The sequence below is a fragment of the Fomitopsis serialis genome, assembly GCF_022376445.1.
Source record: "Fomitopsis serialis strain Sig1Antser10 chromosome Unknown B0H18scaffold_3, whole genome shotgun sequence".
Taxonomy (NCBI): domain Eukaryota; kingdom Fungi; phylum Basidiomycota; class Agaricomycetes; order Polyporales; family Fomitopsidaceae; genus Fomitopsis; species Fomitopsis serialis.
The window spans coordinates 1520610-1533990 of NW_025954963.1; the positions used below are offsets into that span (position 1 = coordinate 1520610).

At 57.8% G+C, this 13381-nt stretch overlaps 3 protein-coding genes across 3 annotated transcripts; 2 read left to right on the top strand and 1 right to left on the bottom strand.

Moving 5' to 3' along the window:
* Positions 1–51: 51 nt before the first annotated feature.
* B0H18DRAFT_328048 (mRNA turnover protein 4-like protein) lies at positions 52–1409 on the top strand. The gene is made up of 5 exons (XM_048037607.1): positions 52–192; positions 249–307; positions 360–457; positions 509–608; positions 667–1409. Exons 1-5 carry the CDS (start codon positions 165–167, stop codon positions 1165–1167), a joined length of 786 nt encoding a protein of 261 aa, XP_047900000.1. The 5' UTR covers positions 52–164; the 3' UTR covers positions 1168–1409.
* Positions 1410–3165: 1756 nt separating this feature from the next.
* B0H18DRAFT_328088 (uncharacterized protein) lies at positions 3166–5173 on the top strand. The gene is made up of 13 exons (XM_048037608.1): positions 3166–3359; positions 3414–3506; positions 3559–3583; positions 3636–3717; positions 3774–3818; positions 3876–3889; positions 3939–4047; positions 4100–4242; positions 4293–4350; positions 4404–4471; positions 4524–4712; positions 4798–4902; positions 4957–5173. Exons 1-13 carry the CDS (start codon positions 3334–3336, stop codon positions 5041–5043), a joined length of 1044 nt encoding a protein of 347 aa, XP_047900001.1. The 5' UTR covers positions 3166–3333; the 3' UTR covers positions 5044–5173.
* A 3383-nt stretch (positions 5174–8556) lies between these two features.
* B0H18DRAFT_1206888 (uncharacterized protein) lies at positions 8557–11540 on the bottom strand. The gene is made up of 4 exons (XM_048036190.1): positions 11312–11540; positions 9902–11255; positions 9663–9844; positions 8557–9607 (listed from the first exon to the last, which is right to left on the bottom strand). The coding sequence occupies exons 1-4, from the start codon at positions 11324–11326 to the stop codon at positions 8813–8815; spliced, it is 2346 nt and encodes a 781-aa protein (XP_047900002.1). The 5' UTR covers positions 11327–11540; the 3' UTR covers positions 8557–8812.
* Between the last annotated feature and the right edge of the window lie 1841 nt (positions 11541–13381).

Here is a 13381-nt window from a genome sequence, read left to right on the forward strand (position 1 = left end):
ATTGCGGGGCAATTTTTGCGAGATCAGATCGTATGCATCTGCATGGGCGCCTCCGTCTTCTCGTGAAAATCGTGCTTGCTTGCGCCGCGCACAAACATCCCTGGCGCTCTTGTCTATCACTTTATTGCAATCACTTTTAACAGAGACAAAAACCTCTTTCCAGGATGCCAAAGTCAAAACGCCAGAAACTCGGTGAGTCTTGGTCGCCAGTGTAAGGAAGGCATAAGCTTACGGCGGTAGTTGCGTAGTGTCCCTGACCAAGGTCTCGAAGAAGACACGAGAGCAGAAGCATGCCCTACTGAATGAAGTGAGTCTCGCCGGTCAATCATTGCGGTAATATCTGACGTCGTCCGACCAAGGTACAAGAAAATGCGGGCAAGTGGGAGTACTGTTGGTTGTTCGAGGTGGGGAACATGCGGAACGCACACCTGAAGACAGTACGAAAACTATGGAAAGAGTATGTCTTGTGAACATGATTTATGCGACTAACGGTCTGATCAGCCTGCAGCTCGGCACGGATGTTCTTTGGTCGAGGAGCAGTGATGGCGAAGGCATTAGGCACAACGCCAGAGGAGGAGTGTCGCATGGGTCTACACAAACTCGCAAAAGTACGCAGCCCCATCTGACATCTATCGTCGTCCGCGCTCACACAGACCCTTCGTCCAGCAAATAAAAGGCCAGGTTGGGCTATTCTTCACCTCCTCCCCACCCTCCGAAGTCCTCGAGTGGTTCGCCGACTTCCAACAACCCGACTTCGCACGCTCAGGCAACATCGCCTCCCAAACCTTCACGCTCCCCGCCGGGCCCATCATGCAACAGCACTCCACGCCGCCCGAGCCCTTCCCGCATAACGAGGAGCCGCAGCTGCGCAAGCTCGGGCTGCGCACCCGGATGGTGCGCGGCGTGCCGACGCTAGACGCGCCCCACACAGTGTGCGAGGCGGGGAAGACGCTCACGCCGGAGCAGACACAGCTACTGAAGCTGGTCGGCGTGAAGATGGTGAAGTTCAGGGTGGGGTTGAGGGCACGGTGGGAGGCGGCGAGCGGGGAGGTCGTACAGATTGAGGGACAGGAGATTAGGGAGGAAGAGAAGGCGGGTGGGGAGGCGCCCGAAGCAGAAGTTGCAGATGGAGATGTGGGAGTTGACGAAGAGATGGAGGGATTGTAGGGTGTTGTCGTGCTGATGTGGTATTGTGTATTCTCTACTTTCTCATCTCGCTTGTATCGGTGCTGCTGCCTATTTCATTCTCTTGCAGATCCTCGATCAGTGGCAGGATGGGCGGTCGGGCTTTGGAGCAAACCCGCTACGCTCCCATGTCCCGATGCGTCGGTACACAGCACCAGTTGCACGCTGTGCGTCGGTCCGTGGTCGCAAGACTGGAAGGTCGCTCCTCGGAGGACGAGGTATTCAATTGATCATGCACATGGCATTACATGAGCTCGTTCTTCGGCCGTACGCACGGATCGTGATCTGAAGATGTCGAAGACTGATTTTATAATTCCCTCTCAAGGTCTTGCGATAGTACGCGAAGCGTGAGTGACGATCCGCGTTCTTGTTCTTCTCAGGCTTTCCAATCATTCGTGAAGGGACGCTCGCGGCAGAGACCCGAATTCTTCTTCGATCTTTCGTCGGCCCTCCAAATCGCGTTGCCTCAGGCATTTTGTGGATTACGACCAGCGAACTGTGGCAATTCGCGTCGACTCAAATCGTAGCTCATGAGCTGGAGGGTCTAAAGTCAACTTCTTCACGAGGCCAATAGATCTATGTCGAGGAACCATCACATGGAATGCCCTGGAGGCCAGTCTCATGGGAAGGTAGGCTTCAAAGCTTCAAGCGTGTCAGGACCACTCGAGGATCCCGCCAGCTGCTGTCCGATAAGCTCGGGAGACCTTAGGCGTGTATGGTACTTCCCGCATCAAGCCTCCTCAGTGAGTAAGCGGTGGGCTTGTTTGTGTCGGTGATACTTACTCGTTTTACCCGAGTTAGATGATCATGATCGCTCAGAAGATGTTGTACGCAGAATTTGCATTCGTAGCTCGTGCTCTGGTCTCAGCTAGACTCACCGGTGAACGTACGTGAGCAACCAAGGGCAGTTGTTAGTTCTTCTGTGTCGAATCAGCTTCGAGTCCCTGATTTTCTGGTGGAAGTGATGTATCATGATGATGAACTGACTCGTCTCACGCTTTCACTGGAAGTTGCACTGCTTGCTTAATTGCTGTTTTTTGTCAGAGCTCACCCGTTCCATTATCAGAAGACGTGCGGTAAAGGTCAGGGTGTTTTCGGATGTCGCTAGCCAACGCATTGTAAGCCCGGCTTGGCCCGCGTATACGGCGTCCGAGAAGACGACACAAACCTTTACACGTGTGCACGACAAGCTTGCACTGTAACTCCACTTCTGACTAGTCTGAAGTTTGCTCTCAAGTGTAAATGCGGTGCGTCTCGTCACAGTCAACAATCTCCCGAGGGTCCCGTTCGCTGATTGGATGAACTACTGAATATCTCAGCCGTCATTCGGGGTTTCCTTTACCTGGACGCGATTCGGGATTGTGACCGAATTTTACTATCCGCGCTGCCATCCACTGTGATTGCTGAGAAGGGACATGCTGCATAGATGTCAAACAGAAGACGGAAGGAAGCCTGATTCTCGGTGCCGGCGAACTCCAATCTCCAGAATGATGTCAAAGCGCCACTTCCCGTTCAGATCGGTGCGCTGGCTCACGAAGCATGCACACTTATTAGCGTGAGTTCTGCTCGAGGACGGCCACCTTATGATGTGTGTGCCGTTTCGAGGACTTTTGATGAAGTGGTCACACCTTTGGCTTTGTCTGTGCTGCTGCTGCTGGACGCTTCGCTGGGGCGTCGGTTTGGGTGACGGCATTGTGCGGGACGAAGGACGGCGGCTGTCAGCGTGGACGACTGGTATCCTCATGGGGGCCCGATCGTGCCACACGTCGCCAAATATGGACGCGTCGGTCGCTTCCTCATCCGGATCCTGATTAGTATGTGGCTTCCCGTGGATCGTCCAAGCTCACTGCCTGTCAACCCACACAACTCTCTGCCACTCTCGCTGACCCCTCACCGTCACCCGTCTGCGCGCCGCTGCGTCGGGGGCGTGGTATAAAGGCCGGAGTGATGGTTCAAGTCGCCCCGGCCTCCCTCTCCCTCTCTCCCCCACCTCCCCTCCTCTCCTCAAGTCCGCGGCGGCACCCTTGGCGACATCTGCTTGCGTCCGCGAAAGACGCTTGCGAAGCACTCTTTTATCCGACGCGTTGTATCATCTGGGCACTTTTGTAACGACTTGTATAATTCTCTGCGGTAGAGAATAGCGGCACCATGACTCAGTCTCCAGCAGCAGAAACGTAGGTGCTTGCGTTACGCCCTGTCTATGCATTAACTAACTCTGATCCTTTCAGATACGGCCCCATCTTTGTCGGGGTCGTTCTCAACATCGTCTTGTATGGTATCATGATAACACAAACCTTTCTGTACTTTACTGTGTACAAGCGGTGCGTCTGCTCGCTCCTTCCACACGACGATGTTTTGCTCACGATCCAATAGGGACAGGTTTTGGATGAAGCTTTTCGTAAGCTACCTTATCAATGGATATGCCCATCGCACTAACTTCGCACAACCAGGTCGGGCTCCTCTTTTTCTGTGACACCCTGAACTGCGCTTTTGACATCGCCTTCGTGTATGCACCACTTGTCAACGGGTTCGGTGCGTCGAGATGGGAAGTGAACATAGTACATGAGGCTCAAGGTTCACGTACTCAGGTGACATTGTCGGGCTCAACTACGCCTCCTGGGTCTTCGCCACGGGTGAGTAGCACTCGTCGCTAGCGCTGTGATGGACTTCCACTAATTAATTCATGACAGATCCTGCTATGACGGTATGAAACCCGCGCGTCATGTTGCATCTGGTCACTGATGTCGATCTAGGCGATTATCGCCTTGTGCGTTCAAATGTTCTTCGCCTGGCGAGTCAAGGTCCTCACAGGCAGCATTCCTGCTGTCTGTCTCATCATGTTCTGTTCGCTCTGCCAGTGGTGTAAGTGTACGATTAAGATTCCAGTGAGTCACAGCGACTGACGGACATGCAGGCGGTGGCGTCGGGACAGCGATCGCTGTGGGGATGATTCCGGAATTCACTCACTTTCAGCAGTTTGAGGTCATCGTCATCGTCTGGCTCGCGTTCTCTGCTGTCGCCGACACTGTTATCTCTATCTCCCTCGTGTGGCACTTGGTATGGCTTCCAGTCATGATAATTTCCGTCACATTGACTCGCTGTTGCAGAGGAAGCATAAGACCGGCTTCTCCCAGACCGATGACGTGGTCAACAAGATCATCAGGAGTGAGTTTCGTGAAGTCTATCCTCTGTCTCACTGTTATTGATCGTACTCGCAGTGACTGTCCAGACGGGGTTGATCACTGCTCTGTGCGCTATCATCGACCTTGTACTCTTCCTTGCGACGGTGCGTACGTTGCAGCAACACATGCAGTCGACGACTCATCTTTCTTTTCTAGCCCGCCGGTCTTCACTTGATCTTCAATCTGCCTCTCTCAAAGCTGTACACCAACTCGTTGATGTCAAGCCTCAACTCGCGTGCCGGATGGAAGTACGGGAACGGCGTCGGCGTGGGTACGAGCGCGAGTGAGCTTGGCGGCCGGTCGCAGATCAAGGGCCTCCAGATGCACAGCGATTACGGGAAGCGGGTTAGTGTAATGAACTCGGTCATTAACGTCCCTTTCTCGCCTCGCGATGTCATTGTCTGACGCGTGGTCAATTATCTTCATACAGGCCGGCCAGGAGGTGTACATTGACGTCGAGAGTCATGAGATGATCGACTCGTTGGACAAGGCGCCCCTGTCCAGTGCTGAGTCGAGCGACATCGGCACGGTGAGGGTGAATATTATTCTGCCAACGTGAGAAATCGTTTACTGAATTTTGTACACATAGATGTTCGCGATGCCGAGGAAGAGCTCGGAGAAGCCGGGGCGCGCGAGCGTCGGTCAGGCTCCGAGCCGTCCATCGGTCACTATGTGAGAAATCGAGGCCACACTTTATCATCCGCACGGAGCAAGTCGAAGGTTAGCGTGGACCGATGGCTTGTTCTATCTGTGAGGTTCTCAGCCGAGAGGATGCTCTACTTCAGAATTCTCGACCGTCGGGGGGCCTCTCGGTACCTTTTATCCATTCGATCTTGTTCTGATTCGCACTCAGCAAGAGCGCTCATTCTGCGAGTCGATCATCCTTACCCTTGTCTTCAAGTTGACTTTTATCGTTACCTTTGCATCGACGTCGCCTATGGACACGTAGGACAGCTATGTTGGACCATGATTTGCGCTTGTAGGTACTTGTGTTTGGTATGGCTATGCACGTCACGGAACAGAGCGCGGAACCTCCTTTGACCACGTTTGATGCACGCGCCCGGGATGTCCCTGGAGTGTACGCATCGATGGGCAGCACATGTGAGCGCGGCAGGCTGATAGCTGTGGAGGGAAGGAGCAGGCTGGAGTAGATTCAGAGGACTCGCGGCGGACAGGAGGATCACACGCGAACGACAACGTGCCCTGCCCGGAATTCTGTGCGCGAAGTTCATTCCGGGCGGCGACGGTACCCAGGCCGTGCACCGCCCTGCTGGCGCACGTACGTACGGATCGCACTCATCGCGCCCCAGAGTCCAGCCATGCACAGGCCTCGTGTAGGACATCCTACATACTTATCAGCACATCCACCTGCGAACTGGGCGACCGTAACCATCCCCCTCCTCTTCACACCCACGCCCACCGACTCCGCATCCGGGAGCATCCCTGCTGCAGGACCAGCAACGACATCACTAACAACGCTACACACGAATCAGCTACTTTAGCTATCACACGACACGACACCATGACCACCACCCCGCCCACAGCGACCAACTCTCTCCCCTTCGTCCCGCTCACGCCCGAGTCCATCGGTCGTGAACGCGGACGGGCGTCCTCGCCTTCGCCGTCCGACCCCGGCTCGCCGTCGCCCTCGCAGGGCCAGCGGAGGCGGTCGCGGTCGCGGCTCTCGTCGCTCTCGCTGAGGCGCCGCCCGACGAGCGTCATCCATATGTCGAGCGAGCCGATCGTGCTCACCGCGGAGGCGCTGCTCGCTATCGAGACGGACGCAGACAAGCGCCTCGCGGCGTCGGTGCCGGCGCTGCCGTCGGAGAAGGCGCATCTGAGGGAGGGGTCGGGCGAGAGCCAGTCGGGAGAGAGCGAGGGCGCGGGGATGGACGACCTGAAGACGCCGACCGCGCCGACTGCGAACGGGAACGGGACTGCGAGCGGGCCGCACGGGATACGCGCGCGGGTGTTCAGCCTGTCGAAGAGGGGCCGCCCCGCGGGGGTCGTGCACATGTCGAGCGAGCCCAACCTGGGCGCACAGGCGCAGGCGCAGGCGGTCGCGGAGAGCCTCCTCGCGAGCCGGGCGGCAAAGACCGCAGGGACCGATTCCGCGTCGCTGCATAGCAAGACGTCCGAGCCAGCGCTGAGTGCGGCGGCGGCGAAACCGCGCTCGCGCGTGCTGTCGCTGTCGCTGAGGCGCCGCCCGGTCAGCGTGGTGTCCACCGCGAGTGCGCCGACCGCGCAGGCACTCGCCGACGCCATCGCGACGGGGATGCCGCCTGCAGCTGGGGCTGAAACCAAGCCGATGAGCGGGCAGGAGTTCCCGATGACGCCGCCGCCGTCGGAGCCGCGGACGTCGGTGGAACGCGAGGCGGACGTGAAGAGCGTGACGTCGACCGAGTCGGGCGCGATGTCTGGCCAGGAAGCGAGCCCCGCGGCGGGCGCGGGTGTGAAGAAGCGGACGCGGGTGTTGAGCTTGAAGCGGCCGGGAGGTATACTCAGGCGGCAGGGTAGCGTGGCGAGCGTGTCGAGCGGGAGCAAGAGCCATAATGGTGAGTTTGTCCTGGTGGTCTGGATTGGATGGTCGTTGACGGGATGTGTTTGCAGACGAGCCGATGACGATCAACCCGAGTTATGTGCAGAGTCAGGTGCGTGGAACTGTTGTGCTGATGGAGGAGAACTAACGTGCATGGTTGCTAGCTTGACGAGGCGCGCGCGTCGCTGCGGAACAAGGAGGGCGAGGTCGCGGTGCTCGAGCACGAACGTGAGGCTATGCGCCGCGAGCTGGAAGAAGCGCGGGACGAGATGAAGAGCCTGCAGGAGGCGATTGAGGAGAAGCGCGAGGAGCTCGGGTCATTAGAGGAGGTTCATACCGCGCTGGCTATCCGGGAAGAGGTAAGCGGGTTCTGAGTCTCGGCGAGTTCGAACAAAGCTAACTGACGTCGTGGTGGCAGCTCAAGCAAGCGAAGGAAGCAGCCAACGTGCAAGACGAGCTCGTCGGCTTCTTGCAAAGCAGACTCGCAGAGGTGGAGCTCTCCGCGGAAGCTGAGAGGCTCGCGAAGCAGCAGTCGGACGACCGTGCGGCCGCGAGTGAGGCGGACTGCGCCGCGCTCAGGGAGCACAGGGTCCGCCTCGAGGCGGAGATGAACAAGAAGGAGAGGGAGCTCGGCGAAGCGCAGACGCGGAACAGCCAGATCCTCGCACGCGTCGCTGAGTTGGACGCGCACAAACGCGAGCGCGCCGCAAAGGTGGCGGAGCTGGAGGGGGCCCTGCGCGAGGCACGGGATGGCCGTACGCGCGCGGAGGACAGCCTACATGAGGCCCTAGAGCGGGTGGCTGCCCTGGAGGAGGAGCGGGCGCAGTCGGCGGCGCATGAGGAGACGATGAAGCTCGTGGAGGAGGAGCGGCGGGAGCTCCTGGCGAGGCTCAATGCAGCGCAGGCGCAGGGACAGAACGGGTTTGCGACGGCAGCAGCGCCGCCGCGGGCACCCAGGAGGCATGCCGCGCCGAGGCGGAACTCGTGGGCATCGATATGGGTACGTCTCGTCGCCCCCCGCGATCGTCTGCGCAAGGCGCTCACGGGCCTGCTCGCTCGACAGACGAACCCGTACGTCGAGATCCTCGGCGTCGTGGCGGCGGTGCTGGGGACGCGCGCGCTGCTGTGGTGGGTAGGCCACCTGGACCTGCGCGAGCTGTTCAGCGTGACGTCGTGCGATGCGGGGGCGTTCGCGCACGGGTGCTTGCGCGCGATCGGGTCGCCGTCTCCTTCGTGATTGATCAGTAACTTATCCTATTTGCTCTTCGACCTTCGACCTTCTGCATGTGCTTGATCTTTTGGTGTTCCTTTCTCGTTCTGCCACTGGTGGCAGCCGTCATGCTGAAGTGTAGGCTCTCAGGATGTACAAGTGATGTGTAGTCTCCGCAACCTGTATACAGTACTATGCCGCCCTTATCCGTCGCTCGTATGCAGTATGCTTTTATGACAACGGAGGGTTGTGCAGCACCGATCTCATGCCGGTTCCGAAGCGCATCATTTATAACAGAGGTACTGTCTAGATGCGAACGCCAGCTCGAACTGCCCAGGAGAATTGCTGGCGAGTGGATGCTTGGGAGACCATTAGGCAAGGTGTGTGATACAATAAATACTCCTCAGAATGTAGTTGACGTGGAGTGTTTGAACGTTGATGGCCCACATACGGTCGTCTCGGGGCTGCGCGACTACCACATGAATCACATACGTTTGACATTACGCATGTCCATACTACTGTCGAACATATACGGTACATGATCTACTAAGTTTGAATAATCGGTTGGCAAACAACGGCGATCGTACATAGACACAGACAGACAAAACAAAGTGATACGATACTTACGAGTACACACGGACGTCGGATATCCGAGTTGACAACCCAGTCCTCGACGCGAAAAGCGGCCATTCAACCTCAGTCATCGACGTTCTCAACTATCGAGCCCAACAACGGGGCGGTCGAGACAGACACGCTGCTGATGTCGCTCCTAATGCGCTTCTTAGGTCTGTCGTCCACAGAACTGTCCGCAGACCTCTTGACGGACTCCCTTGAATCCCAACTCTGTTGATCCATGGACGTCTCGAAGTGGGCGAAGTTGTCCCCGATCTTTTGATCGGCAGTCCACGGGCCTTCCTCGGGGCGCAGCACGTTCTCGAACGCCATCTTGATCTCCTTATGGTCCTCAAGAACTGAGATCGCTGGGGTCGCTTGCACCACTGGTTGTAGTCGAGATGTGGTCAGCCCCTTAGCCGGAATCGGAATGAGATCGAGCTCCGAGTCGACTTCCTCCGAAACGACGGAGGGCGCCACGGAAGGTGCGACGTCCGGGTGTAATGTCGGCAGCTTAGGCTCCAGCGACTTGTAGTGTGACCCGTAGAGCACCGCGAGATCAGCTAAGAGCCTGTGCAGACCAGGCGTGGAACGGCCAGCAGATCCTCCGACGAGTTTGAACGGTACCGTTCCTGCTTGCATCATCGTCAGCTTGGCTTTACCGCCAACCGAAGTACCATCGGGTGACACATATGATGCATCGTAGACTCCGCTGACGTAGTCGTGCAACTGCTTCTTGTTCGTCGAATAATCCGTCATGTGGAATCGCAGACACATCCAATGCAGGACGTGGATGAACGACTCGATGTCGTGCCACACGGTGTGCGCAAAGTGTCCCGGGAATGCCAGCAAGACTGCGGAGATGAACTGCCATGTGCCCTAGTACACAAAATCAGCCAAATGTACCGTCGTTCAGGCCCTTACAGAGACTCACTGAACGGGTCTTCAACACACTCCGCATTCCTAACTCATCCTTGTACTTGCACAAACCCCAGTCGACCAATATACCGATCCATCCTACAACCTTGCCGTCACGGATAACACAGCGTAGCAGCAGGTTACCGCTGCTGATGTCGCGGTGCAAGACACCGGCCTTTTCCCAGGCATCTTGATGTGCTGGAAGAACAGATGAGCATCTGCCCAGAGCAATCATGAAGTGAACGGTCGACGAACCTGTCAAACAGCAGTACGTGGCGCGTACTAACTCGCGAGAAGTCTCGTATTCTTTCAGCGGTTTACCGATCTCCAGCAAGATTATACGATATTGGATGAGCTTGGGCGGCGAGCCTTCGAGGAAGGCTTGCGCACGAGTAGAACGAGCTTCGCCGGTCGCACCGCAAACGTCGCCGGCAGCGATCGGGGTTGCTATGTACTGCACCCCGTGTTTTTGCAACTCCAGGTAAACCTCTCCCTCCGGATGGTAGGTCGGCTCGTCCACGCGCCAATACTCCTTGAAGAAGACCAGTCGATGTTCGGCGACGTCATACGCGATGTATCCCCTTGTTCCTCCTCCGGTGGGCGAGCTACTCATGAAGTACGGCTTCCCGACGAGGAACTTTCGCTCAGGCTTGGGGCCGTTGTCCGACTGAGAAACGCCCCGCTGCGCTTTTACGCCCGTCTTGAGCTCATCTGCCGAGATTATGTCTTCGTCCGGAACGGAAACCTTGTAGATAGGCCAGCCTGGTGCTAACGTGGCCTTGAACTGGGTCCTGTGCCAGTCAGAGTCGAACCTATCGTGGCTGTGCATCAGCTCAACCTCGTCCTCGGTCGCCCGAGTGACCGTCGGGTCGCCGCCTCTCTGGATGACATCCATACAGGCGAACCGATAGAAGAAGTTCTGTAAGAAGCGCGGCTGCTGCACAAAGTTGAACGGCTCCGAAACAATGACCCCCGCCCGGTCCCAGTAGAGTAGCCATGCATAGTCACGGCAGGTGAAGACCGTGAACAGACAGGATAGGAACTGTCTTCGCAGGATCTTGTAAACGTACTGACACATCTGCCCCATTGTCTGCTGACTGCTGATGGCATCTTGACGGAGGGAAGACGGTGTGGCTGTGTTGTTCGGTTCTGGAGTAGCAGGAGTGAACGTCGTCGACGCTGCTGAGGCGGTCTCAGCCGTCGCCCGACCTGATGATCCCGGCTCTGCCTCATCAGGCGTCGCTGCCGTGCGTGCTTCAGTCTTCTCGGCCCTACCAGTCTTCATCGCTGGCGGCACCACAAACGGAGAGTCGTTGGCGGCGGCCTTCGCTTCGATAAAGAGGCTTGCCCATAGCCACGATGTCCTAGCTTCCTTCTCTTCACAGTGCTTGATTCTCTGCTCCGACTTTCCTTTGAGCGCTGACGCCTCGATCGTATATGCGCGCTTCGCGTCGTCGTGTTCGGGATAGACAGTTACGTCAGGGTTCGTGTTCTCCTCAAAGTCGGGCGTGTCGGTAGGGTCAGGCCAGCGATGTGTGTTCTTCGCTACCAGCCTCGGGATACCGTCTCTGACGGGGACGTGGTCGAAGACCGAGTTTGCCACCTTGCACTGTCGGAAAGAAATCAGCCCACCAAGATTCTGCACCATCCGGTGAAAATACTGACCAACTCGTCATACATGGGCCACTCTTTACCCTCAAAGCAAACGGGGTCGAATGTGTCCACGACGACATCGGGGGAATGTCCGCTCCGTGCACGAACACTTGGATGAACGTCTCCAGGCTGACTTGTGCGATCTTGCGTTCCATCTCAAAGGCCTAACCCTTACGAACCTTGAGCGCTTGAGCATACACTCGAGCCACACCAGTCTCTGTCGCAGAGCTAGTAATATTGGAAGCCAAGCTTGAGCGAAGCCACAGCGAACCAACGGTTACCAGCCACCGATCGCGATCACGTGCGGTCATTGTTGCACGGGCACCGACTGCGCGCAGTGCGCACCGCTGTGCTCCGCTGTGTCACCGTTGTCTCTCAGCCCACACTGTCGCGCTTCCGTCAAGTTGCGCAGATGCTTCATGACCTCTTCTGGGATGGAACTAGGGAACTTGTCCTCATCTCTTTTTCCTTTCCCGCTGTGGAAACGCAGCTGGTGAAGGTGATGCCCTCCGAGTCAGGCTCATTAGACTGAGACTGTGACCCGATAGGACCCGATGTGTGCGGTGCCATGAAACAGACGCTGCCTACGCTTACAGGGACCATTCAGCACTCTGGCTTCCCGCAGGATTCCAATGTGGTGCGTAGCTGTGTGACTATCCTCGAGAACTTGTGGGCGCATGATCATGATGGGCCGCACATGCACCTGCGGAGACTATTTTCCTGTCATTGGCAGACAACTACATGTGCATGAACGAGCACCTGAGCGCAGTATGCGATTCCATTCTGCTTTTGTTGTCGTGAGTCGGGCGGAGAGGACCGCAGGATTCCATTCGGCATCGCGAGGCAGCGCAGGGTGCGGCGGCAGCGGTGGAACCGCGCTCACGCTTGCTTTCGATGTCGTTGAGGCGCCTTCCGGTCAGCGTGGTATCCACCGCGATCGCGACGGGGATGCCGCCTGCAACTTCGGCTGAAACGAAGCCGGCGAACGAGCAGACGTTCCCGGTGATGCCGCCGCCGTCGGACCCACGGACGTCGGTGGAACGCGAGGCGGACATGAAGAGCGTGACGTCGATCGAGTCGCGCGCGATGTCTGGACAGGAAGCGGGCCCCGCGGCGGGTGCGGGCGTGAAGAAGCGGCCGGGGGATATACTCAGGCGGCAGGGTAGCGTGGCGAGCGTCGAGTAGGAGTAAGAGCCATAATGGTGAGTCCGTCCTGGTGGTCTGGATTGGATGGCCGTTGACGGGTTCTGTTCGTAGAGGAGCCGATGACCCGACTTACGTGCAGAGCCAGGTGTGTTGTGTTGCATCGTGCTCTGAAAGTACGTTTGGACTGACATGGGGGGATTCCAGCTTGGCGAAGCCCGCGCGTCGCTAAGGAGCAAGGAGCAAGGAGGACGAAGTTGCGATGCTCGAGCACGAGCGTGAGGCTATGCCGTGCAGCTGAAAGAAGCGCGGGGCGGGATGAAGAGGGGATTGAGGAGAAGCGCAAATACCGCGCTGGCTATCCAGGAGGAGGTACGCGGGTTCTGCCAGGTCTCAGCGCATTGAAAAATGCTAAGTGACGTCGTGGTGGCAGCTCAAGCAAGCGAAGGGTGCGGCCAACGTGCAAGACGAGCTGGTCGGCTTCCTGCAAGGCAAACTCGCGGAGGTGGAGCTTTTCGCGGATGCTGAGAGGCTCGTGAAGCAGCAGTCGGACGACCGTGCGGCCGTGAGTGAGGCGGAATGCGCCCCGCTCAGGGAGTAGACGGCCCGGCTCGAGGCGGAGATGAGCAAGAAGACGGAGCTCGGCGACGTGTAGACGCGGAACAGCCAGATCCTCGCACGCGTCGCTCAATTGGACGCGCAGAAGCGCGAGTGCGCTGCGACGGTGGCGGAGCTGGAGGGAGCCCTGTGCGAGGCACGGGATGGTCGTATGCGCGCGGAGGACACAGTCGCGGCGCATGAGGAAACGATGAAACTCGTGAAGGAGGAGCGTCGGGAGCTCCTGGCGAGGCTCAATGTAGCGCAGGCACAGTGACAGAACGGGTCTGCGACGGTGCTGGAAGCAGCGCCGCCGCGGGCACCCAGGAGGCATGCCGCGCC